The sequence below is a fragment of the Drosophila subpulchrella genome, chromosome 3L (genome assembly GCF_014743375.2).
Source record: "Drosophila subpulchrella strain 33 F10 #4 breed RU33 chromosome 3L, RU_Dsub_v1.1 Primary Assembly, whole genome shotgun sequence".
In the NCBI taxonomy this organism is placed as follows: Eukaryota; Metazoa; Arthropoda; class Insecta; order Diptera; family Drosophilidae; genus Drosophila; species Drosophila subpulchrella.
This window is the reverse complement of record NC_050612.1, coordinates 27,436,340-27,462,166: the sequence shown is the minus strand read 5'-3', so window position 1 is coordinate 27,462,166 and position 25,827 is coordinate 27,436,340. Positions and strand designations below refer to the sequence as shown.

At 37.4% G+C, this 25,827-nt stretch overlaps 3 protein-coding genes across 5 annotated transcripts; all 3 read left to right on the top strand.

Annotated features, from left to right (window-relative positions):
* The first annotated feature begins 263 nt into the window (after window positions 1–263).
* Window positions 264–15,557, top strand: LOC119554955. Of its 3 annotated transcripts, none has more exons than XM_037866077.1 (5): window positions 264–279; window positions 13,493–13,768; window positions 14,571–14,737; window positions 14,864–14,986; window positions 15,047–15,557. In XM_037866077.1, the coding sequence occupies exons 2-5, from the start codon at window positions 13,705–13,707 to the stop codon at window positions 15,113–15,115; spliced, it is 423 nt and encodes a 140-aa protein (XP_037722005.1). In that variant the 5' UTR covers window positions 264–279; window positions 13,493–13,704; the 3' UTR covers window positions 15,116–15,557. The 3 variants fall into 3 exon arrangements, with proteins under 3 accessions (XP_037722005.1, XP_037722003.1, XP_037722004.1); XM_037866075.1 differs by lacking the exon at window positions 264–279 and adding an exon at window positions 3,334–4,061; XM_037866076.1 differs by lacking the exon at window positions 264–279 and adding an exon at window positions 4,418–4,556.
* A 268-nt stretch (window positions 15,558–15,825) lies between these two features.
* Window positions 15,826–16,424, top strand: LOC119554956. The gene is made up of 2 exons (XM_037866078.1): window positions 15,826–15,981; window positions 16,048–16,424. The coding sequence occupies exons 1-2, from the start codon at window positions 15,928–15,930 to the stop codon at window positions 16,342–16,344; spliced, it is 351 nt and encodes a 116-aa protein (XP_037722006.1). The 5' UTR covers window positions 15,826–15,927; the 3' UTR covers window positions 16,345–16,424.
* Window positions 16,425–18,194: 1,770 nt separating this feature from the next.
* LOC119552539 lies at window positions 18,195–25,470 on the top strand. Its single transcript, XM_037862159.1, has 3 exons — window positions 18,195–18,236; window positions 21,840–22,257; window positions 24,914–25,470. Exons 1-3 carry the CDS (start codon window positions 18,195–18,197, stop codon window positions 25,468–25,470), a joined length of 1,017 nt encoding a protein of 338 aa, XP_037718087.1.
* The last annotated feature ends 357 nt before the right edge of the window (window positions 25,471–25,827 follow it).

The window sequence follows — 25,827 nt, the reverse complement described above, 5'->3', positions numbered from 1 at the left end:
CCGTCGAATGGAATCTACACGATTTAATTTACTGAGTGGATTTGAAAAAGCAATTCAAATGCGAGTCAGCCAGTAATCCAGCGGCGATAAAAACCCAACTTCCATTGTCTGCAAGGTGTTAAATATTTGTTGTATAATCCGCTCCACAAAAAAACACAAAATAAGAGCAAACTGTGTTGGGGTATACAACTTAAAAATCGATTAACGTCGGCGTAATTATGGACATAATTTTTGGTGATCAAGTGTGGCAACAACAACATATACCCCTGAATGAAAGCGGTAAATGTCAAGAAATTAGCGCAAATATATATGTTTATATGGGGGCTACGGCTACAAAAAACCTATAGTATAACCATTTGGGAATGTAAAAATGTTCAAATACCAGTGACCAAAAACAACCTTGAACTTGAAATGATTTAGGGACGACTTAAGCATGGCTTAACTTTCACTTTTCGAACACCTTTTTGAGTTTTAAGACCGGCTTCTGATCTTCTGAAAGGGTTTCCATGCATATTTGCATTATCTTTTGTTTTCTCGCCGAGAAGGCAAACCAGACATGTGTCTTTTGGTTCGATCTTGGACGCGGTGCGTGTTGGCCCGTCTGTTGGACAAGGTCAACACCTTTCCTTTCCTTTTCGGGTTTTACTGCCGATCGCATATTGGAAATGAGCCAACTTGTGGGGCACTCCACTTTAATTGACTAAGTGCAGCAGGCAAGAGGTACGATATTGCGCATACGCCCTGCTAGTTGCCACTGGTTAATTAAAATATTTGAAATAATTATATAAGCAAAGGCTGCTAATTACCTGGCGGTCGAGTAATCGCGGTAGCCAACCGACGCCAATCGAATGACAAACGCTGGGCGCCAATGAGATAATCAATCGCCCATGTAGTCTATCATTCGATCTTTCAGGTATTCGGCCATTTGTTAAGTTAGTCTTTGTTCCGACCAATGAGTGTGTTATTAAGATATTGGTTTTGTAGGTATATCTTTAGAGCCCCGCAAAGTGAGGCCATTTGAAAAGTTCTTAATGTGTGATTCACACTTGAGAGAGTTAAACCAATTGCTGTTTGATAAATACAAAAAAGGTTTTTGTAATAAAATACTTCATAGGTTATAATATTTTTTATTGGGATATTGACCCAAGTTGTATATCTGAAGAATGCCATGTGATATAAAAATCTATACTTTTCGGGTTTTTATAGTTATAATGGCAGTACTAAAGTTACACAAAAAATTATGAAGGATATAGTCAGACTATTTTTTAGAACCTGAAATACATTCTCAAACATTAAGACATCTTTTCATTATCTAAAAGAGATTACCCATAGTTTGAACTTAAAGACACAAAAGATTTAAAAATCATTTGAACTTACGGCTATAAATTTTCTTAAATGAACAGCTTAGTCCTTGAACTACTATAAAAATCCCAGACCTGTCAGTCCTGTCTCACCAATTTAGCTTTATCAGCTAAGCAGTATATATCTGCTGGATAGTCCATCAAGTGGGTGCTCAATAAGTCATTTAATTAGCTAATCAATCAGTCATCCAGTCAGTGATTTTGGTTTTTAAAAGACTTCGCATTGTGTGGATCGATGGATCGCTGGATCTGGAAGATGTATTTGCGAGCTGATTGCAATCAATAGCTTCATTTTGGCTGCGGCTGCGGCTGCCGTTGGGCCTTTAATTAATCCAGTTTTAATGGAGTGTCTTGCCTAAATTAGTTTGACATTTAAGCCCAGAGAGGCTCGCATCAAACGGCCGGTGGGTCGGTGTCTGATTCCGTGTCGGAATTGTGGATCCACCGCCGGTCATAAATTCGTTGTTCGCGCTCATCATAAATTGCTTTTTAAAGCCAGAAAGACCAACGGCAAATGTGAAAAGAGCAGCGTGCGATGCCTTTGGCATTCAAATGACCAGACTCTCTGACTTGGCCAAAAACCCCCAGAGATTCGGATTCGGATTCAGATTCAGGGGCTGGTAACCTAACCAGTTACCACTTGAAGCGGGCGGGCTCCTAATCAGACGTGTTTGATGAACTTGACGTGAAGTTAGCAGTATGCCCAAAAGAAAAAAAAACAAAACCTCAAAACTCAAAATTAAACAGAAACGCTCACACAGAAGATTCCCAAAAAAATAAACACAAAATCACCAAAAAAAAGCCAAAGAAGTGAATAAAACTAAAAGTTGTTCTCATGCTAATTTAATTTTATACATTTTGCGGCTGTGGCCATTGCTCGCCTTTATTTTATTTTAATTATGTTAATTAAAAACGAGAAAAGAAGGACGGCGGAGGTGGTCAAATCGAGACCTAGAATACACTTAAGTTTATCACCTAAAAAACTGCAATCTGAATTAGCTAACTTTGTGATATTTGATAACCATTAAAATCAAACCATCTTGAGAACAGGCTTCTTATATAACCTTTGTTTTGATAGAATTGGAATACATTTTATGGTAATTGTTTTTAGTAGAACTTTCCTTTAGAAAATTGTATAACATGTTTGTGTATAAATATAAACTTTAATGAGTTTTTGTATATTCAATTTGTGTTGTAAATTGAATATCAAAGCTAATTGCAAATTTATATTTATTAAAATCCTTTTATTACCAATTTTTTTTTTTAAAGAGCAATTTTTTATTTTTAGAAAATGTTTTAAATTTTGTAAACTTCTTTTATTTGAAAAAAATATTTTTTATGAGTAGATCTTTTCTTAGTTAATAGTACAAATTCCAATTGACTAGAAATATTTAATATTTAGTGCAAATAATTTATAAAGTTATCAGAAGAGTTCCATCTTACTCCAATTAAAATGATTTTAAAAATTCAGAGCTTCTTGATTGTACTTTAAAAGGCTTTTCTATTAAACAGAAATACCCTTAGTAAGAGTATTTAAGGGGGTGATAAAAAGAGATCTCCATCCAGAACTGTTAGCTGAATGCGTCACATGGTAGACAGATGGAACTGGCTAATCAGTATTCACCCATTTGCCTAGCCATGAACTTACCGAAGAAGAGCCTGAATTTTGAATGGGCCATAATACTCAACTCGAGTCTGGAGATCTGTGAGACAAAGTGGAACCAGTTGGCACCACCGAACCATCCAAACCACCGAGTACACCACACTTGGCGGAGTCTGCGCTCGAGCAAACCTACCTCAATGGCCAAACCATCTCTTTTGGCCATTGCGAATGCAGCGGATGTATCTCTGAGATACAAGTGCGCTCCGCTCGAGAGCGATTCATTCAATTCCAACCAGATCCGATCCGATCCGCGTATAAAACCAATTTGAGCGGCGGCCTGCGAACCAGTTGAGCGCTGACTTTGCAAACGTTTTCACGTCTCCAGGCCAACAAAAAAGAAATAATAATATTATAAAAACCCACCGTAAGCTAACGAGGCCAACACAAATGCATTGGCCAAAAAAGACAAGCGACACGGCAAACAAGTAAAGACAACACTTTTCATTTCGCGCCTGTCTTTGCAAAGCTTCTCTGACTTTGCCGCTGCTGCCTTTGTTTGGCTTTGTTTTGGCCTGGCTTTTTTTGCGGGCCAAGTCAAGTGTTTGGGCCAAGTCTTTGGGCCGTTTTATTCGTTCAACGGGCGCTTGAGCGAACGGTTGTTGCTTTGTCTTTTAACTTTGGCTTTGTATCTTTGCATCCGACGGATACGCGATTCGATTCGAGCCGTGCCGCGATTTTCTGTGTGTGTGCGTGTGAAGAAAGAGCTATATTTATATATAGATAGATATATATATATAAAATATATATTTTGTTTTCGTTTTCTGGCTGGCGAAATAGCCATAGCAATCGGCCATCGTAATAGCAATAGTTTTTCCAGTGTTTATTACATAAAATATCAACGCAAAAATTGATATTTCTCTATATATATACGAATGCCCAGCGAGAAAATCTTATGCAAATGCGTTTTCTCAAAAAATAATTAAGCGCCAGCCTCGAGATTTGGCAAGAAAGTCGTTTGCAGTGCCTCAGTGACTGGGGATTGCTTGGATTTAATTTCGATTTTCGGATATACTGCAGTGCAACCTCTAAACATCAAGGTAGGCCCTCGGCAAACTGCAGCCAAACTGCAAAACACTCTTATATAATGCGTGTGTGCTCCAAATTCGAACTTACATAACGATCTGCGGGCCACGCACATAATGATGTATCGCTATCGGCGCCATTAGCATAATTCAATGCCTACCAAAGACCAAAGAAAAAATCAAAATCTGTCACAAATCGGAGCAATTTGCGTAAGCGGCAATCATTAGGAGGTGTTCGAGTTCGAGCCCGGGTTAATAACTTAAACTTTGCCATTCAGCAAAAAATAACAATGATGCTGCCGACCAGCCATCACATGTGCCCCATGAATATGGAAAAGAACAAGTAAACAACAAGTTTCCCAGCGGGGAGCCACCTGTCATTCGATCTCAGCTTACATGGCAGGAAAAAATATAATTAAACAGCATTTTAAATATTTTGTGATTTTAAAAAATGCACGGAAACAGTAAAACCCAAATAAATAAAACAGTTTCTGCTATTTTTCGAGATAGGTAAATAAATATTCATTGAAAAATGATTATAAAAGTATTTTTACTAATAGGATATGCAATTTCGACTATTTTTTGGTTAACTACAGTTCAAACTAAAAAAAAACATAAATCAAGTTGAAAATTACTGTGTTAATATCATAAATCAACATGAGTATTTTTGTTTTATTCATGAAATAAATAAACACAGAAAAATGAAAAATGTCAATAAATTATAACTGCCATTAATTTTAATTATGTCTTAGAATTTAGTTTTGCCTGTCAAAACAATCATAAACAATAAATAAAATTAAATAAAGGCTAAGTTTGAAGCACTTTAAAAACAAAATAGGTAAAATGTTATTTATCCTTAAACTACTAAAGGTTAAATGGAATTAAATTCTTAAATTCAAAGTTGGTAAATTTACCAGTATTATAAACAAATTGGCATGCTCACCAATAACTTAACTATTTTAAGGCTAATTGGCATGCTAACCAATATTTTAGGTGATTTTATTAAACCATTTTGGGAGATTTGATAGTTTGACCTTATGGCTAAAACAAACTTGTTCATTCGATAACACCTATTAGTATTAATTTTATGCAAAGTTCCATTTTTTATAATTTCAGAGCATTTTTTTTTCAATTAGCAAGTTCTGTTTCGTGTAGCTGGTTTCAGTTTGCGTTTACTTTTTTTTGCGGCTAGTGCTGGTATGATCCCTAAAAGCCCCTAGCCCCTAGGTGTAGGAATGTATAAATTCTTCGGTAAATTGTATAAAAACAATCCAATGGAGTCACTTGCATTTTCTGTTCATAGCCAAGACGAAGCCAAAAGCTGCCATGCAATCGATGACTTGGACAAAAATAACTTGTTGTTTGCGATTGTTGTTGGTGGTGCAGGTTAAATGCAACAGCCACAGCAGCCGAGAGTGGATTGAGATTGAGAGTCACAGCAGCCACCCGCTTGTCTTACACTTGAAAAAATATTCTTCGAATAATAATTTATCTAAAGAATATATAAATTAAAGGTTTATACCTTGCAATATATTTGTATAATAATACTATAGCGCGAAAACCTTCAATACTTTTCAACAAAAGAGAATTTAGATTCGGTTGTTTTTTATAAATTAAGAATGGATACTCTTAAATATTCACTCTCCAAAATAATCTCTAATTAAAAACAAAAACATGTTGGATACTTTAAGGGGTATTTATATTTTTCTTGGAATATTTAAGTATTCAAAAACTTAAAGAATCCCTAGAAAATATATTTTAAAGTGTATCGTTTTTTTTGCAGCATTCTTGGAAAATCTCTTCGTTTTTTTTGCTGAGTATCTGTGTTTGCGATGGCGGGTGTATTTTTTTCCTCCTCTTTTTCTGCGAATATATATGTGTGCATCTCTGCGTTCAATTGCACATCAGCTTACAAAGTATCCGTACCCGCAGCCGTAATTTATTTGCATTGTTTAGCTCCGTACCGTTTTCTTGTGCGGCTGCAATGATACTTAGGCTACACAAAAAAAAGCGGCGATTTACATAAAATTTATTGCTGCCACATTACAAGTTAGTTAGTTAATGTTGCCCGCTGGCTGAATGACTGAGTGGCTGAAAGGCCCGAGTGGCTGCTGCTGTTTAATTGTGTGAAAAGTGCTTGCTGCAACGTGTGGATTTTGATTTGGATTTGCCCAAGTGCCGGCACATCACGTATACGACACGTGGCGAGCCTTGAACTCGACCAAAAGGGTTTCGCTCCAACCGGTTCGGCTTACATTCGCAATTGAGAAATCAAACCAGAATCGGCTTAACCGCATACCAATACCAACCAATCGCGAGCAAATGCCAAGTGAAGTTGTTTCGAGAACACATTTAACTTTTTGGCAGACACCAGTGTTATATATAATCGAGCAAATAATATATATAATTTATGTTAACTAATTCATTCAAATTATGGATTTACCGTTTGCGTCACAGTGTCGCGGAAAGATTTTCGAGTGTGCGATCATAAATTTCGGTGCTAAAATGTGCAGATCATAGGAACTTGTTATACGGCAAACATGAAAATAAATTGGGCAGTATGTGAAAGATAAATCTCAAAGACATGCTGGCTTTAAACCACTTTTGGTTTCCATATAAAAGCAATTCTAGATCATAGTGCTTGGCAAATACTTCCGATAGCTTAAAACCATAAATCGCTAGTTGGTCAGGAAATTGCAATACATTCATGCCCATAAAAATATAAGAACGCCTTATAGTTTTGTATCTTGCTATTTTTACTGGGCTGCGATATTAAATGAATGACTCAAAAATATTCCAAACTCATAAAACGTTTTTATTCTTGTGGTATTAAAATTTAAAATCACTTTATACTATTTTAGTGTTGTCCTTGCTTAGTTGTATAACAAGTTGGTGACTAATATTAGGATGATTTAACCACCAAAAAGCCCCAAGAATCAATGGAGGACCTGAAAAGTTCCCCCTGTTCACAAACAAATTTTGCTCTCAATATCACACCTTTTTCTTGCAGAAAACCTAGCCAACAAGTCCGACAAGTTTATGGCTTAAGATTTAATACAAGATTGCGAAATAAATATATATAAATAAAAATGCTGTAGCCTTTGCGAAGACTTGGTTTCCGTGGCCACATCAATGTCTAATGATTTTGATGGTTTTGTGTGGTTTCTTAGCTTTGTATCTTTGTATCTTTGGGATGCAGGCCTAATCCGCACTTCAAAGGCAGCCACAGGGTGAATTCGCACTACAAATTGGATGATTTGCGATCTTTGGCCTGTCGAGGGTTGTCAGATCTTTGGAGTGAGGAAGGGCAACTTCAATGAGATGTTACCGTGGCGAATCTAAAAATATCAGCTTATACCCAGATAGCTGAAATATTTCATCGGCATCATCAGCTGGCGATGGCGGTTATGCCCTTGTAACGATTGTTATTTCTGGCGAAGCACAGATGCTGATATGTTAATGACGGATGGACATCGTCTTGGGATCGAAAGAGGTATACTTGCTGGTCGAACATGTGAACATATATGTACATTGTATGTCCAATCGGTAGCCGATCCGTCTTTTCTTTTGTGGCAGCTGCTGATGGCATTTAAATCACTGAATTGGCATTGTGTGATCGATCAATGCTTCTTGGCGGTATCTTGCCGGGTTTAATGGAATTTTAATTAATTATTAGTTTCGTGCGACCTTTTAAGGCCGCTTTCCAGTTTCCCACCTCCGTTTCCTGAACGCATATTTTTCGGCCTAACAATGGGTATTATTATTAAAATGGTATTCATTGATTGCCGTTGCCAAGGAAGGTTTTTTGGATTATACCATAAATCAATGTTCTTCTCAAGCTACTGTTGGTGAAGTAAAAACTTGAACCATTCATTATTTATCTTTTGCCTTTAATTGGTAATTTTTTTACAAGTATCTAATTTCCATCGAAATATGGTTATGTGTATAAACAAGAAATTAAGATGCAATAATTAATTGGCTTATATTTTCCCACTGCCAAACCAGTTGTCACTTGACTTTCTTTAAACTTGACCATTGAAAATTAATTTCCTCTCAAGCGGCGGTATTTCCCCCTTAATGGATCTATAAATTCATTATTTATCGACTCGAACAGTTTCCTTAAACCAATAGGTTGGTGTAAATCGAAAAATAAGCCATCAAAATATGGCCATAAGCTGTCAAGCTTTTTATTGCTTAACTAAATTATTGTGTCGGACTGATATCAATTGGATTAAAATGTTATGTTTTGGGTAGCAAAGTAATCGCATCATTAGTGGTGCCACTCTGTATCAGCTTTGAAAATTGCTTATGTTCATTAATTGTCTAGACGAATAATAGTGATTAACTCAAGTTGAATCATTTATAATTATTAATATTTAGACATTTTCTTAATAAAGTATCTTGACTTTGATCAGGGTCAATACAAGAATTCCAATGAATGCTTTATAATTTAAGCATAATTTTACTTTTAAAATTATTTTCATTTGTAATGTTTATATGCTTTATAATGATGCACTTAAAGTTCTACTTAGAGAAGTATTTTCGTGTTTCGAGATATTTTCATAACTCCAAAAAGCCATCTGTTTTATTTTATTTTGTTTGTTTTTATGGGTATATTAGTTTACTAAATTTTAGTTATTACAATCAAAAGACTTTTCGTGCTTATATAATGTTTAATATCAATGTCTTTAAGCTTAAATATTTTAAACACTTTGCTAAGGGGTAAAATTAATATATAATCTTTTATTAAATACAAGTTAGAGCCCCTGAAGCTGAAATTTAGCTGCTTTTTATTTCAAATATTCATAGGGCTTGCCAAAATTTTTATTAAATTTGTGTGTTTGGGTTTTTACTCAAAGATTTTCGTTTAAATTTCTTGTTAATTTCTCTATCATCGTTTGCAAACACGTTGATGACTCCGTTGGTGTCTATAATTTGCTTAAATTTTGTTTTTAACAATTTATGTTAAATTTGCGGGCTTTGGTGTAGCTGTATCGTTTTAAATGTGCTTTGATGGCTTCGTTTTAGTACGAGTCCGAGTTTGAGCCGGTTTTTCTGAGCTGAACGATCAACTTTTTATTTTTTTAGGTTCCACTTTTTTTTCATTTCTTGTTGATTTGCTGCTAAATATGTGTGTATGTTTGTGTTTTTAGCGATATTGATTTTTCGCATTAAGCGCATTTCTGCGTACCGAATTTTCAAGGCCAATAATCGTAGTTGTCTGGAGCGGGAGATTTATTGGGAGGGAGGAAGTGGGAGGTTATACCAGGGGGGTTGCCGGTCAAGCGGGTTTTTCATTTGGATCCGCAGCTCAATTAAACGGCATCCCATTTATCGTTGTCATTTCTTTTTCACCATTTCGCCAGGCTTTTCCGAAAAAATATGTGTGCAAAAGTCCAAGTTTGAAGTGTCAACGCGGTCGGTCTAATCAATTTGGCTAACCGCTACTTGGGAGTCGGATGAGATGATTAGGCCATGTTTGCCGCCCGGTTATGCAAGTGCTGGCCATCTATCCGAGATTCGAGATTCGAGACTGGAGATTCGAGATTTGATCCGGCGGGGCGGTGGCAATAAGCCATCTCAGGTGTCGTCATCGCCGGGTTTCAACATATTTCTGCCGCTTTTTATTTTTCCAGCCATTGTTGCTGCCGCTGAGCGGCAGTTCCGCCAATTAGCGACGCTTCCGCTGCTGCACACACATACGAGGAATCATTTTCCCGGCTTTTCCTTTTTCTCGCCTCCATTCATTTTACATTGTTGCACATGCTAGAGCAGAAAAAGCGCAAATAAGTTTTCAATTACCTCCCCGGTCTTGTTAACTTTTTATAAGCCAGTAATTGTTTAATAAATATCGATAAATATGTTTTTCAAATCACCGCAGGATATGAAATTCAATATAAAGAAAGCTAATACAGTTTAATGTTGCCTTAAATAAATAAATAAATTGTTGTAACAATCCAAATATTTAAAATTAAATTGATTAAATTGTAGGAACAAGTTTTTTTTTCATTTAAATTATGACCTTAATTTAAACATTTTTATAATGTACTATTCCATGTCCAAAAACATTAGGTTTCTCAATCCTAAAGAAACAACTTCAAACCTCTTAACAAATAATAAATAAAGTCAAGGGCATTGCTTTCTTTGCCCTTTTCCCATTGTTTCATCAAGAAACATTTAATTTGAAACATTTGCATAAATTTACAGAGCCAAAAAGCCATAAAACATTGCGCCTTCGGTTACGCGTCAGAAATTAACAAATTAGTGCGATGTTTCGCAAGGCAACGCCAACAAACTTCCGAATTAGCCGCAAACCCAATCAACGAAACCCCGCCGAAATCCAAAAACCCAGCCACAAAGGCCCAAGCCGAACGAAAAATGTAAAAAGAGACTTTCAAAATGTGTTTCCAAAATTAATGCCGCACATGCTCGTGGCATGCAGATGGCCCAAAGTCTTGTACTTGCAACTTGCAACTTGCAGTTGCAGCTCTGGAATTTGTTGGCCAGCAGAATACGGCCACAAAGCTAACCAGCCACTGCCAATTGATGGACCATGCCATATGGGGTCTCTAGAGCTTAGAGAAGAGTCTAGCATCTGTGGTCTTAAGTCTATCGTCTACGGTCTATGGCAGCCGCTTCTCACGCTTGTCAGAAAATGTCAAAAGTGAGGATGCCATGAATATTGGGGGGATACCCAGAGTGAGGCATCTTCTTATGAACAGCCAGCCACGAAGATTAAATGCCCTTGGTAATATTTGTTGGTAATATGTATCAGCAGAATTATTCATTTGCTTAATAAATTGAAAGTTCCATAACATATGTATTTATTTTCTATAAGATTATTAGGTATTTAAAAATAGTTGGGGAGTACTTGAGTTCTCTTATTATAAAGAAGGTTAATATTGAATCACTTTTAACTGCTTGAATTAAAATTATTTAATGGTTATAATCTTAATCACTTAAATTAGAATTATCTCTTAAAGCACAAGGCCTTTTTTGCTTTAAAAAAATCTATAACTTCTTGAAAATTCCACCTTTAAAGCTTTTTTCCTTACTAAAAAATATCAGATGAATCAAAATACTTAAATGTATTTACATAAGTACCTAATTACTTAGCGCCCCGAAAGAAGATGTGTGAAATCCGTTAAAATCAATTACTTTGGGCCTAAAGCCTCTTAAGGATTTGTAGGCGTCAGTTGAAGCTGCTTGAGTGTTTTCCCATTAGCCAGAAACTCTGACAACGGCCAAACCGACTCGAGATATGTTTGAGCACACTTTTGCGGAAATCATGGAAAGAGTTTCAAGAGAGGTTTGTTTTCAGGCTGTTTTATGCGGAATTTTGATGGGTCTTTTGAGCGGGGTCTTGACCAATTGTCACAGGCGCCATCGCCATCGCCATCGCCATCGCCATGGTCATTGAAAAACGGTGAAAGACAAGCTGACCAAATGGACAGGGTTCAAGACAGCTGGATGGCTGCTGTGTCATCTTGCAGGCGCCTCTTTGTTCACAGACCCTCATCCCCTTTTAATACCTCCCCTTGGCCGCCCCCAAACCCTCTTTGGGATCCATGAAATTTTTACCAGTTTTGCGTGAAGATGGCTTTTTGCCTCGCCTGGCCTGGCACTGATGACCTTTTACGTCGCCTTAAGACTGCCTTCACTTCATCACGGACTCGACTTTAGAGAGATGCAAAAAATTTGCATATCATTCATTTCTGTTGCAGGCGGTCTCTGGTCTCTGGTCTCCATTCCCATTCCGATTCCCGTTCCCAAACTCCTGGCGCTGAAAATTAGTTGCGAGGGAGGCCGAGATAAAAACAGATTTACGATTATTTCGTCTGGCGGATCTTCCGTGGCCTTTCCGCCATCGACATCATCATCTTACGCATCCAGAGGCCATAAATTGCGATAAAATGTCAAGGATTTACCGGGGTCCCAAGTGAAAGACTTGGATTAACCAAGGGAATCGCCAATCCCGACGGGTTGACAATTTAATTGAGCCTACAAGGTCGTAAACGGCCTTCTTTCACTCGCTGCTAAATCGGAAAAAAACAATCGGCAATAAAAATTCCAAAATAAATCATTCAATTCGCAATAAAAATTTAAGAAACGCCAAACTTGTTTTTGCCAAAATATGTATATTCTATTTGCTGATTGGATCTGCCATTGACTGATTATGTTTTAATGGCGTTTAAAGCTTTTCAAATGCCCTCTGTTAATTTGACAATGTATGATTGATGTGAAATACAGGTATTATGGAATATATGTTTTCAATTTCATGGAAGTTATAGAAAAGAATATTGAATGGCAGCAAAGTGGGTCAAAGTGATTGTCGGTACAGGATATACATAGTTGGCCCAGACAGCGTGTGGGTTACTCATTTTTGAGTGTTTTTTTATTTATTTTGGAGCTCTTGTCGAAGAAAATCAATTAGCGGAGATGGGTGCTATGAAACATCCGGCTGACGATGGTGATGAGTCAAGCCAAAATCTTGGCGGCGTGGGTTTGGCATGTAAATTACGTCTAAGCCTCGTCTGGTTGGTTTTGTAATAAGCTGAATGAGCCCACTTTAACCTGTTGATGAAGGAAGGAAGACATAATGCTATGTTTGCCATTTTGTTCACGGAATTTCATAGCTGTCTAGTCTTTAGACTTTAATTAGATCAATTCAAACCCCTTGTTCTTCCTAACCTAATTACTGCTTTTTATTTCGACTGGGGTATTAACAAAGTTATAGTGTTTTTAAATCAATTACTTATTATTTGGTTTAGTAATTACCATTTTATCACATGTTTGGCCTTTGTATTTTAATCAGAGCAATTATTTTAATTATAGCTATTTGAAAAACATAAAATGCATTTACTTTTTGGTATTAACGAACTGTGTTAATTTAACCGTAGTTTAAACAAAAGATACATTTTCATATAGAGGTAAATATACCACTAAAGAGTTTAGTTATCTCTAAAGTTTTAAAAATTTATTTAAAGACTCTTGTGGATAAGATTAAAAAATTAGAATATTTAAAGATTAAATGCGCAATTTTATCTTCTTTTAAAAATAAAAAACTAAGTAAAAAATATAAAACTATAAATATATCTGATTGTAATTTTTTTCAGCTGTAAAGGTTACAAAAATAAAAGTTTTTTTAATTAGCAATTTATAAAACATATACAATATACGAAATAAATAAATTCAATAAAAAATCTTCTAGATATATTAAAATATATAAGTCTTGAAGTCTAAGCCAACTTGACTCTCTAAAAAAAAGTTCGTATATATAAACCTATCTGTATAGTATACCTTTTCGTCTTTATAAACCTCATCCTTCTAGAAATATATTTATTATTTAACCTTCTGCAGTATTACAAACCACCCCAATTTGCCGTTTGTAGTTCTTTTCCATTCCCGACTGATTTTGTTTTCTTTTTTCCCGCTCCCCGTTTTAGCCATGTGCCGGCCATAAACCGAAGACACGCTTCCTAATTGAAAACAGAGCCAGCTAAATGGACGCGTAGCAAGAGGCCAGCAGAGCGAGCGAGAGGGCGAGTGTGTGCGACAGAGAGAGCGAGCGAGACGATCGTGATTTGGATTTTCAGCGTGATATTGAAACGGAGCGGACAGCAGTGTTGCGGACAAGAAAAACAAAATCCACGCCAAAATGTCCAACGCCACAAAAATGGTTTACAGTTATAGAATTTTATGGCTTTCCGGCGTTTTACTAGGTGAGTAGTGGCCTCAATAAAGACTTCAATTTCGAGTCGAGACGGAGACACAATCACAAATTAAATGCTAAGTGCGTCGATTAAGCCAGTCAGTCGGTTAAGCGACTGTCATCGGGGCTTATTTTGGCCCACTCGCAGTGTTTGGGCCACGCGTGAGCCAAATAACTTAAGAAATTGGCCATGGTCAATGTGGGCGAAGGAGGAAGCAGTGAAAAAGGTAACACAGCTGGCCAACTCGGGGAATTGCAGGTGCAAAACAATCCGCCAAAGGTGGTGTTTTTGGCTTAAAAAGTCAAGTAGTTATTGGATAATGAGCTGGAAAAAGGCTTATTGATGGAGGGGATGGAGGGCAGTAAATCCTCAAGATACTCAAGCGATGGGAGCAAACAAATTTTTTTGAGGTGGTAGAGTTTTAAAATTGAATTAAATTTTTGTATAAGAAGTTAAAATTTTTTATGATGAATAGGAAAAAAAATTAAACCAAAAGAAACTAATATTTAATTAAATTTCATGTAACTTATGGAAGTATCCCTAAGTTCAGGAAGATACATTTCAAGCACTTAACCTTTAAAAATAAAATGAATAAATAGCATTACTGAAAAATATCTAATTTTGTTTAGATACAAACTTACATTTACTAGACTAAAATGTAGTCACAAAGTTTGATTTTAGATCGTAAATATTTTGAGATGTAAATTTTTTGGCAGACACCAAAACATTGCTTAATACTTTTTTAAAGATATATTTTTTTAATGATATGTACCAAATTAACTAAATTATTATCTGATTCCCTGGTTTTCAGGTCCCATCTTGCTGGCCGCCATTGCGGTTCAAGGCCAAGAGCCAGCCAGTCCAGTATTTCAAAATCACAAGACGAAGGAATGGACGAATTTAGACAACATAACGTTCTCATTCGATTGCAAGAGGCGTTCTGTGGGCTTCTATGCCGACATGGAGTACAATTGCCAGGTGAGATATCAGACACTTAAAACGAGAGAAGCATCAAATCAAAAAGCTTAAACCAAGCTTTAAAAGAGGTTTTATCAAATGCCCGAAAGTATACCATATTTACACAGCCTGTTTTCCATCCAACAGATATTTCACATGTGCGATGAGGAGGGCAATCGGATTCCACATCTGTGCGCCAATGAGACGAGCTTTAACCAGGAGTACAGAATCTGTGATTGGGACTACAACTTCAATTGCACAGAGTCACCCGTGAGTTTAGCAAAACCTCTTTATAACCCAACAGATATTTAACAGATCTTAACCCCCCAGAAATGGTTCTACCTGAACGAACTGACCTATGCCACAGATCCGCCAGATGAAGACGATGAGGATTACTAAACGACTTGCAATTAATTAAATATTTATTGTCTCTCCAAATGCAAAACAAACTAATTAAATTAAACACCGTATGAAAAACGCAGAGTAATTGTAACTGAAAAACGTGAAAAAAGTGTGAGAATCTGTAAAATTTCCATGCAAATGAGATAAACTAATTTAAGTGCCTTGTTGACGATATTGTTGAGTTTCGTTTTATACTTTTGTATTGTAGTCTAATTGATTGAGTCGAGTGCGAGGAGTCGTATTGTGTATATAATGTATATAGAGATGGTCCCCAGTTCCATTTCCATTCCAATTTCAAAACCATTCAATAAACTTCCATTCGAAATACTCGGAACAACCTCGGATGGGTCCGCCACATTAATGTATAATTTACAAATAATCTTCGTATTTGTAAGCAATCTTAAACCGAAATAAAAACGAAATCAAATTGCTACTCTAATGCTTGTTTAATTAATTGGCTAAACAAAATGTTTTCACAATATTCGGTAATTCGGCATTTTGTTGAATGGTTATTTTGTTGTTGCACACGTCACGGGAATCCACCGATTCATATCTATTACCATACATACTTAACATCTATGGGTAAACAACCCCCTAGAATATTGGTTGCTGGCACCGAACGTAACCCGGATGAGTCAAGTTCAATGACGAAATAACCACAAAGTGTTGGGGTCCAAAAAAAGTGTATTTAATTGCGAAAATTGGCATCTGTCAACGGGGCGTAAAATTGAACCCTCTCCAGTCACATTTTTATAAATTGGAAATGAACGAGTTCAGAATTGTCAGTTTAAAAACGAGTCTCCATCAAAATGTCACACAAATCCAGCTGTTTCTCTGTGCTCCTCATTGCAGTCCTGCTAGCGGTAAGTCCAAAATAAAATGTTATAAGGTCCTAATAATATTAATTTTTAATTTTGAATTCCTTATAGCTGGGATCTGCACAGTACTATACGCAATACAATCCCTACTATACGCCCAGTCCCACGTTCTCCAGTTTGAACAACTATTACTACCAGACCACGCCATATCCCTACTACTACAGCACGTATACGACACCGAGTCCCTATAGCAACACCCAGATTCGCATCTGGCCCTATGTCATCGGCCAGTATCTTTATCCCACCTACTACAACACCAACTACTACAATCCATATGCCTCTTTAAGTAATTCAAATTGGCAAACGTATTATGCCAATGTGTATGGAACGAATTATGGGAAAAAGTAATATATAACTTATACCAAGTGTTATTCATTTGATAAGATGTTCAGCCAATGCAAATAAAATATTTATTTTGATATATAAAATAGTCTTTAAAGTTACTTACATAATTTTTGCATCATCTACTTTTTTTCAGAACAATAAGCCTTACATTTGTTTGAAACTAGCTTTGTAATAGTGCTACAATTAAAGTATTAAATACATTAAAATAATTGTTTCAGACCAAATTGCATTTATTATCACTAGTCGTTAAAAAATAATCTTTACTAGAATCTGGTAGACGAGGAAATTAAAGGTTGTTTGTACGATTTAGGGTGCATTTAGCTACACAAATTTCACTCCACTTTTAAAAAATTCCAAAGTGAAGCTAATGCTGAGAAATCCCAATCCCAGAATCACTTGAATCAAGGAAAATATTTATCTTCAAAAACTAGCTTGTAAGGGGGAAATAAGAAACGTTATTGGATCGCTTAAGATAGCTAATTGCTTTGAAAGAAAGAAAGGTTTCTGGGAAATATGAGTCCCCATAAAAATGCAAATGTTGTGATCAAAACAATATTGATAATCCAGAATGTGTAGCTGCCCAAAAAAAACAAAAGGTGCTAGAACCGTTAGGATTACGACCTCTTCTTGAATGGAACCCCTTGATATGGTTTTTCGGGGTTCCATATCTAAACAGTGTTTCGTTGACACTGTCATAGAGCAACCTACCGAGCCGGAAAACCTGAACCCAGAGCTCAACCTCCGACTGAACCTGAACCTGAACACATGTTGGTGTACTTAACGGTTTTCACAGACAATCGCTAGTTCCAGTTGGCCACCGTTATGTAATGTTTTGGACAAACCTTTGGATTACACTGCACCGCCCAGAGCAATGAACCTGCATTGTTTATGTAAGCGATATGTGGCAACGCCATTTGATGTAATGCTAATAAAGTGTCCGATCATAAAATGAACACATGTTTATAGGATCCGACTTTATAAGTGTTTCTGGAGCAAGACTCCAAGAGAATGTTCTGGCTAACTGTAACTTCCTCACGGAACTGTGACAACTATTAGCCACAAATCAAAACATTTAGAAGCAATATGAAAGGGTTCTCACTTTATAGAACGCTGTGATATTATCATGCAAATTGCTTGATATAGATGATCTTCGGGGAATGTGAATGGCTTTGGTGAGGTGCGTAAAAGAAAGAGAGGAACTTGGTTAAGCAGAAAGAGAGAGAGAAACTGCGTAGTGGGGAAATGGGTCAAGACAATCGAATCACGAAAGGCGGCTCAAAGCGACGGATGGCTTGTAAGAGGTAGCCGGCAAAAATGTTTGGCATCGGTTTATCTTACCATGCAGGCGAAACACGAAACGAGAAAGCCTCAAAACTCATTTATGTCTCAAGGCCTCACAATGCTCTTTTTGGGGAAATTGTTAAATTATTTGCTATTACCAATTAGTTAATTAGAAAAAATGCAATTCACTTTTTGATGGTAGTAAATGCAGCAGAACGCAACATCTGTTGAAAAGTCTATTTTCTCTCATTAGCTAAAAGCATTTATTGGCTTCATTCTCATTTCGAGTTAACTATATTCTGATTTATAAATAAATGATTAGATTCCATTGATTGTAAAAGGGTTCTTAAAAATTATAGCTGGTAGTTGGAATAATTTAAAATGTTTTTAGAAATATATTTTAACTTGTACTTTTTAGACACCAACTCATCTTCCTTACATTTAATATTTTTCAACTTTCAGTTTTTATAATGGTTTCTTAAACCATATGCGATTTTTCCAAGATTTAAATGATTATCGCAAAGATTCTATAATATCTGTTTACCCCAGCTTATGAATTAAAGTATGTGAATATGTATGAGGGCACTGAGACCAAGTACTACCAATTTTGTGACGTCAGCTGTGCGTCTTGTCACGTTCACAAACCATTTTCATGCTCTGAGCCATTGCACGACAATTCGTAATAAAGTCAACCGATGCAGGAAGCTACAAAAAATAAGAGAGGGATACAGATACAAATAGATAGAGATAAAAACATTGACTTTGCAGTTTTTGGTGGCTGCTGCCGTTTAGGGGAAATTGTGAAGTGAAGAAAGTGTTGAAAACGAAATTGTAACTGGGAGAGCGTGTGTCTCTGGCTTTTTGTGAGAGTGCCAACTGGCGGTGTGGCTGGTAGCCAAGCGAAGAAGCGCCGACTTGGCCAAGACTGGTCCGCATCTACAGCGGCCAAAAGTCCGAGCAGAGACGTCGGCCGAGGCAGCGGCGGTGGATCTTACCTGGTGGCCGAGGCCAACTCCGACTGGCAGTCAACGGGCACATCTCAAGCGTTGCAGTCGCTTTCCATGCGAACTCGATTTCCAGCCATCTGCACTCCTTTCCTAACTTCCAGCTCAAGTTTCGTGTATTTACTTTTTGGCCAACATCTGCGTGTCTGCCATAGATTCGCGTGAAAGTGGTCCAAATCAATCACAAAAAACTCAGGATACAGCGAGTGTACTCATTATCATATACTAATCAAAGAGTCACAGCCTTCATTATGGTGAGTACGAAATTGGCTAAGGCCAGCGACCAAGTTCAATTACCATGCAGAAAACAAATTAAGAGTCATTTGAGAGATATTTTACTTCAAAGAAATCATTCGACTTAAAATGAATCCTTAAGATATTGATCCTTAGCAGAATGTATGAAAGGCCCCACGTTGGGCGCCAATTTTATATTTATTAGGTTAATGTAAAGTAAATTGTTTGCTGGTTTATCAAAAAGAATATTTAAAAGTCAAAAATCTTAAAGCAATATAATAATTTCCAAATCTAACATTTATAGGTCAAATATCACTTTTGACCTGCTAATTGTTTTTCCGGTGCATTGCTTATAAAAATTCTAGGCACGCGTTAACTGTCCCACTTGGTTTTCCCTCAATCTCGCATGAAAAGAAAAGGAGTCACAACTCACTCACACAAAAGGTTCAAAATATGTTGGCCAAAAAGCCAGTGTGACAAATGCTAACAATTCTTGGCACAAAAATCACTTGTTTGTTTGGTTAGTTCCAAGCCAAACTTTCTTTTGAGGCGTGTTTTCATTCGGGCCAGTTTTCAATTGTTGGTAAGATCCCCGAGCTGTTATTAACTATGCCACATGGCGGTGTCATGAACTGCGACATTATATTGACATTAGATAATGGTCGAATGGTTAAATTGTCCTAGCCTCAACCACGTGCCACTTAATTGCATCATCGGCAATGCCTTACTAACAACTTTACTAGCTCATACTTTTTATTATGACGAGCCCAACAATAAACAAGGAAAGTCGTGCCTCAGATGCATAATTGCCCGAGATAAACCTTTGGATTTTATGGTTTTATGTGTGCGATATGTAATAAAATCTTAAGATACCTGCTACACCTACGTACGTAAAATGAAAGTTTAAGCTATTTATTGCTACTCTAATTAATAGTATTGACAATAAATATTTTATAGTCAAGTTTAGCTGAATTAACAAAATGCTGGTGTACAATAATGTTTATCACACTTAGGTTTAATTTAGTTAATTTCGGTGTTTTCATTACCGTTGTTAAATAACCCGCAAGCCAGACAGAAATGATTTCAAATTGTTTGGTAAATTATTCAACGAATGTGGTAAATGAATAATCATAGGGGGTTTTACGAGATGTACCGGTAAAAAAAATTCCTTAGATATACCCCATTGACCGGATTTAATCTACCGAATCATCAGCTAGTAACAATTTTATGGTTTTTCGGCACCATTTCTTTTCAACCCGAGGCGAAATCTTGCCCGGTGCCAAGTGCAAATATTTTCGGTTAATATTTACATATATGCCAGATAAAGTCGAATGAAATTTCACCCATAATGTTCGGGAAGATGGCCTGAAAGCGTGCGTGTCTGTGAGTCAGATGTGAGTTCGAGTTTTATGACGAAATAACCCAGATGATGATAATTAAAGGGTTGGGATAGTGTTAAAAACAAATACGTAATAAAACTAAGCTGAAAATACCGAGTTCAGTCTGTCATCTGAACTGAAAACTTATGTAAATCAATTAATACTAATAAATCTGTTTCTTCGGATGTTGCATCACAGGGGAAAGACTTTCGTCTTTGTTTTCCCGCATTTGAAAAGCCCACACGAAATTCAAATCAATTTTCTCGCATAGTTCAGTTTGAATCAAGGCCATGCCAAAATAGATTTCCTTTTACAGTTGCAGCCAAAACAAATTGGGCGCAAAGGCATTTGGCCTACTAATAAAAAACCGAATCATTCAAAACAAAGTGGCCCCACAAAGGGCCACAAATAACCTTTTATCCAATAATGCAAAGCGAACGCAAATTATGTCGAGAATTCTTAGCATCTGCTTTTTGCCATGCAAATTCTTTTTGGGGCAGTTAATTAAAACATCTTCAACATTTTGACGAATATTCTTTTGGAGAACGAAGCCAACCGTTAGCTCCACATAATTTGTTTACCTCTGGTTGGGTTTATTGTCTTTGGGTTAACATTGTTCCATTCCCATGGGCCTTTGGAGAATCTCCCAATTAGGTATAACAATTATATTTATGTTTTCTGGCCGCTATACAGGTGAATTGAAAGTGGAAAGCGCGTGACCCATGACTTTCGGTTTTTTGCTATTCTTGGAAAAGATATTTTAGCCGAAGAAGGGCTTTGGTAGCTTATATTTAAGTTTCACTTAGTGGAAGTGAAGGTTTGCTTACTTTGTTTTCAAAGAAATTCAGTGGGAATGATAAATACCCAATGAGTTGTAGCTTTATTGCGGAGCCCATAGGCTTTTAGTTTCTAAAGTTATAATTTGGATTCCAATTTCCCCAAAGATGAATAGATACCCAAATAAGTTTTGGGGTTATAACACGTATACCATGATATAATCAAATTGAACTACAGGTCGTATACAAAATCAACATATTATTTGTAAAAATAAAATCCATTTATGGCTTAATTTAAAATTATCTTCGTATTGGATTATCAACCAAAGCAAAGAACTGACTCCTTAGGTTATTTGTCAAATGTCTAAAAAACAAAATAACCTGCTTAATTTTCACTTTGTCTCCATCCGGCTACCACTTTAAGTATATAAATCACTGTTTTATACAATGCGACATATTTTTTTGCAACCTTTTAAATTTACATATAAATTGCTTTTAGCGGCCGGCTAAAAGAAACATTTGTAATACCAACCAAAATGTTGGTTATGCAAGAGGCAGGTTTAGTTAAAAAATGGGAAATGCTTTCGCAGCAAGTCAAGCCGAGTCATAAAACATTTTATAGCCCCAGCCGTTGAAGCAGTTCAAAGTGGATTCTAAAGTGCGTTTCACGACACGGCGAGGTGGCAACAGGTTCGTTTCCTAAGTCTTTTGTTTACGCAATTTCCGCACCTTGCTATGATGAAATGGTATTTCTTTCTTGGACAATGAGAGAGGCAAACACACGGCACATACTGATATAATTTCTCCGTTGGTTCCACTTTCAGTTTCTCACAAAGAGTTCAAGTGCGCGGCACTCGTTGCTGTGGCTTCTGTTGGCCTTTTGCTGCCTGAGCAGTGCCTTTGGAGCCAAGATAACGAAAAAGGTTGAGAAAACCTCGGAAAAGCCGGAGGCAGTGGATGCAGCAACCCCGATTGAGGAGGAAAACGATGATGATGAGGAGGATGACAACGACGACGAGGAGGAGGAGGAACAGGAGGCGGTGGATTCAGCGGACAAAGAAGCTGCCTCATCAAGCATCAAGAACCCCAATGCGGTTCAGGCTGCCACGGATCCCACCGATCTCAGTGTCTGGGGCATGGTTCGAACTCTTTGGGGCTGGCTGCGCAGCGATCTGAGTGAAAGCCTATTCGGCGATGACGACAACGACGACGGGAAACCAACGTCCGGCAGCTCAGCAGTGGGTGAGTCCCTCGCCAAAAAACAAAAGATGATAAAAAACAAATATCAAACAAAACGCAGGTTAAAAGGCTTACACTGAAAACAATAAGGCAATCAATTTGTGCCAAATTCGTTCAATGAACAACAAAAATTATGACAATAAGCTATTACGATTTTGCTTAATCTGAACTTGAACAAGGCTAAAAGTCCTTAAGTATTTCATTGTTTTTAAAAAAAAATCACAGAAAAAAATGTTTTTTAATTAGGAAATCAAAAACAAAAATCTGGTTAAATGCTGACATTGAAAAAATAAGTTTTATCAATTATTAAAATTGAACTTAAAGCTAGTATTGAATTGGATCTTATGAAGTTCCTAAGTCCTTGCCCAAATTTTCAACAATTGCACCTTTTAGCTTTTTATTAGTTTTAAAAAAACTTGTTAATTTAAATTGCATACATTTTTACCAAAATAGGTTTATGGGTTTTTCAAATAAGTTCAAGAGTAATTTTCATTTCTTAAATAGTTGTACATGTTATATCACTTTTATGTCAGCTTGCCCAGTTTTTAACATAAATCTAGCATGGTGATAATTTTTTAATAACACAAAAGTGACATAACAGTTGCACATCTAACTGCTCTTATAATTTCTATGATATAATTGAAATGTCAACGCTACAAACATGAACCGGTATTGCCTATAAACGAGATTAAGACCTCTTTTCTCTTTGTGTACACCGCAATTAGTGTGGTCATTTTAAATCAGCTCAGTGCGTGTCTCGTTGAAGCTGATTGCATCTGCCCCTCAAATGATTAGCGGCTTTTCTAATCAAAGCCGATTTCCCAGCGCCCTACTCACTTGGCTCACTTTCGTTTTCAATGAAACCCGAAGCGGCCAAACAAACAGCAAAAAGCCGCTAAGAGGTGTTAACACCAAAGAGCTGAGAAAAAATCAAAGTCAACCCAGAGATGTGATATATGTATGTTTATGCCGGACGACGTTTGTAATTTCACTTTCCGCATCTTTTCTAGAGCCGCTCATTTTATTTATTAAATAAGACAGCAAAACGCGGCTGGCTCATCTCCAAACGATGAGAAAATATTTTTGTTTGTATTTCTTTTCCATCGTTGCTTGCGAATTGTTTTTATTGGACTTTCGCATAGCTGAGCGTTCAGCTCTGTTTATCGATGAAATTATGGCAGTTGAGGGAGATAAACCCAGTGGAATTTCATTTGGGCAGTGGCGCCACTGACACTTTAAGATATTTTATAGATATTTTAATAGATATTTTATGGACTTCACCTAAATGATTTTTGAAGATTTGGGAGCTAATTAGAAGATTTAATTTAAGGCCCTGTATTAACAGATATAATTTTGCTTAAAATAAATGATATTAACAATTGTTTGATTTTGTAAAATAAGCATAGATATGATGTATACATTTTTTTTATAATGGATATATTTTTTTATTTATTTATTTTTATTTATATTATATATTTATACCCGTTACTCGTAGAGTAAAAGGGTATACTAGATTCGTCGGAAAGTATGTAACAGGCAGAAGGAAGCGTTTCCGACCCCATAAAGTATATATATTCTTGATCAGGATCACTAGCCGAGTCGATCTAGCCATGTCCGTCTGTCCGTCTGTCCGTCTGTCCGTCTGTCCGTCTGTCCGTCTGTCCGTCTGTCCGTCTGTCCGTCTGTCCGTCTGTCCGTATGAACGCTGAGATCTTGGAAACTATAAGAGCTACAATACTGGGATTAGGCATGCAGATTCCTGAGATTCCTGCGCAGCGCAAGTTTGTTTCAAAAGAGTGCCACGCCCACTCTAACGCCCACAAACCGCCCAAAACTGTGGCTCCTACAGTTTTGATGCTAGAACAAAAATTTTAACTGAAATGTATTGTTCTCATCAATACCTACCGACTGACCTAAAAAAAAGTTTGCCACGCCCACTTTAACGCCCACAAACCGCCCACAAACTTCAAAAAATCGTAAATATGAACGCGGATATCTCGGAAAATATCAAAGATAGAGAAACGAGTTTTCAGATTTAGATTCCGTAGGCTTGAGCGCAGCGCAAGTTTATTACGCGAATATGCCACGCCCACTCCAACGCCCACAAACCGCCCAAGTCTGTGGCGCCCACAATTTTCATGGTAGATAAAAAATTTAAACTGAAATGTATTGGTCTCGTCAATACCTATCGATTGATTTTAAAAAAGTTTGCCACGCCCACTCTAACGCCCACAAGCCGCCCAAGCCTGTGGCGCCCAAAATTTTCGTGCTAGATAAAGAATTTTAACTTAAATGTATTGGTCTCGTCAATACCTATCGATTGATTTAAAAAAAACTTTGCCACGCCCACTCAAATGCCCACAACGCCTAAATCAGTCTACCGCCGGTAGGTGGCGCATTTGCTGCTTGCATATCTCCATTTTCCTTTGGTCCCTTTAGCTGAGTAACGGGTATCTGATAGTCGAGGTACTCGACTATAGCGTTCTTCCTTGTTTTTTTTTATAACTATGGCGTAATGTACATCCTAAAAATTCCTCACACACATTCTAAACTTTTGATATAAGTCAAGTTTTTAGCTGTAGATAGATAGATAGTTTCATAATTTATACGGCATATTGTTTGGGACCATTTCTTATGTCTAATATTATTTATCTTCCAGAGGGACGTACCTTCGGCAAGATCCGTCGCCTGCAGATGGCCTTGATCCCGATTATCTTCAAGTTTGGAGTTCTCTCGGCCATGGTCGCCTTTCTGGTTGCCATTGGCATGAAGTCGCTGTTCCTGCTCAAGGTTTTAGTGGTGATGAATGCCATTGCCATTCTGGGCAAGTTCATTACCCTGAAGACGAGTCTGTTTGGACAGTACGAGAACACGGCGCCGTCGTTCAATTACCCAGGCTGGAATCCCCATGCCAAGGAGTCGTGGGGCACCACTGGATTTAGTGGACACGGTGGCGGACATCCCCCGAGCAAGGAGATCCACCTGCACATCCACGGAAATGCCCAGACCCAGGCTCAACTGGCGGGTCAGGGTTACCAGTATGAATCGCAATCGGGCGGTTGGGCCAGTCGATCGGATCCCTATGGAGCCTATGCACCCACGGGTCAGTTTACGGATAGCCAGCCGGTGGGAGCAGTGGCCGGAGAGGTGCCCAATAACACCGATCCCATGTCCCTGCTGCCCACGAAGTACCGGGCGAGACGCCTCATCCGCTGAGCCAGAGCTGCTCCTTCCACCCATGATGGGAGTTCCATGATGGAAGTCAACGACCACCGCGTTTAATTAGCTAGCACACATTTAGTCAGCGACTTTACGAGGACGCAGCTTTACGTACACCTAAAACTATAGTTATGAGCCTAGTGTTTAATTAAATTATTTGCCCCCAAGTAGCCCTAAAATGAATGATAATTTGTAATAAATAGTATAATACATTATACCTATATATAAACGATGTGTGCCACCGTTTGTTTGAGCTAGCCGAAACAATTACCCCTTAAGAGCCGGAAGATTGTGATTGATGGATCTGCGAAGAAAGTCCATTGGTTCGGTTCGTTTTCGGCTGAGCTTTCTGGG

What these genes read in the sequence shown, in the direction of transcription:
- LOC119554956 (XM_037866078.1), top strand. Translation starts at nt 15,928, where the DNA reads ATGTCACACAAATCCAGCTGTTTCTCTGTGCTCCTCATTGCAGTCCTG. An exon ending in TCATTGCAGTCCTGCTAGCG is followed by an intron (nt 15,982 to 16,047) that starts GTAAGTCCAAAA and finishes AATTCCTTATAG; the next exon opens with CTGGGATCTGCACAGTACTA.
- LOC119554955 (XM_037866077.1), top strand. Translation starts at nt 13,705, where the DNA reads ATGTCCAACGCCACAAAAATGGTTTACAGTTATAGAATTTTATGGCTT. An exon ending in GCTTTCCGGCGTTTTACTAG is followed by an intron (nt 13,769 to 14,570) that starts GTGAGTAGTGGC and finishes CCTGGTTTTCAG; the next exon opens with GTCCCATCTTGCTGGCCGCC. An exon ending in TCAATTGCACAGAGTCACCC is followed by an intron (nt 14,987 to 15,046) that starts GTGAGTTTAGCA and finishes TTAACCCCCCAG; the next exon opens with AAATGGTTCTACCTGAACGA.
- LOC119552539 (XM_037862159.1), top strand. Translation starts at nt 18,195, where the DNA reads ATGTATGAGGGCACTGAGACCAAGTACTACCAATTTTGTGAC. An exon ending in AGTACTACCAATTTTGTGAC is followed by an intron (nt 18,237 to 21,839) that starts GTCAGCTGTGCG and finishes TTCCACTTTCAG; the next exon opens with TTTCTCACAAAGAGTTCAAG. An exon ending in GTCCGGCAGCTCAGCAGTGG is followed by an intron (nt 22,258 to 24,913) that starts GTGAGTCCCTCG and finishes TTTATCTTCCAG; the next exon opens with AGGGACGTACCTTCGGCAAG.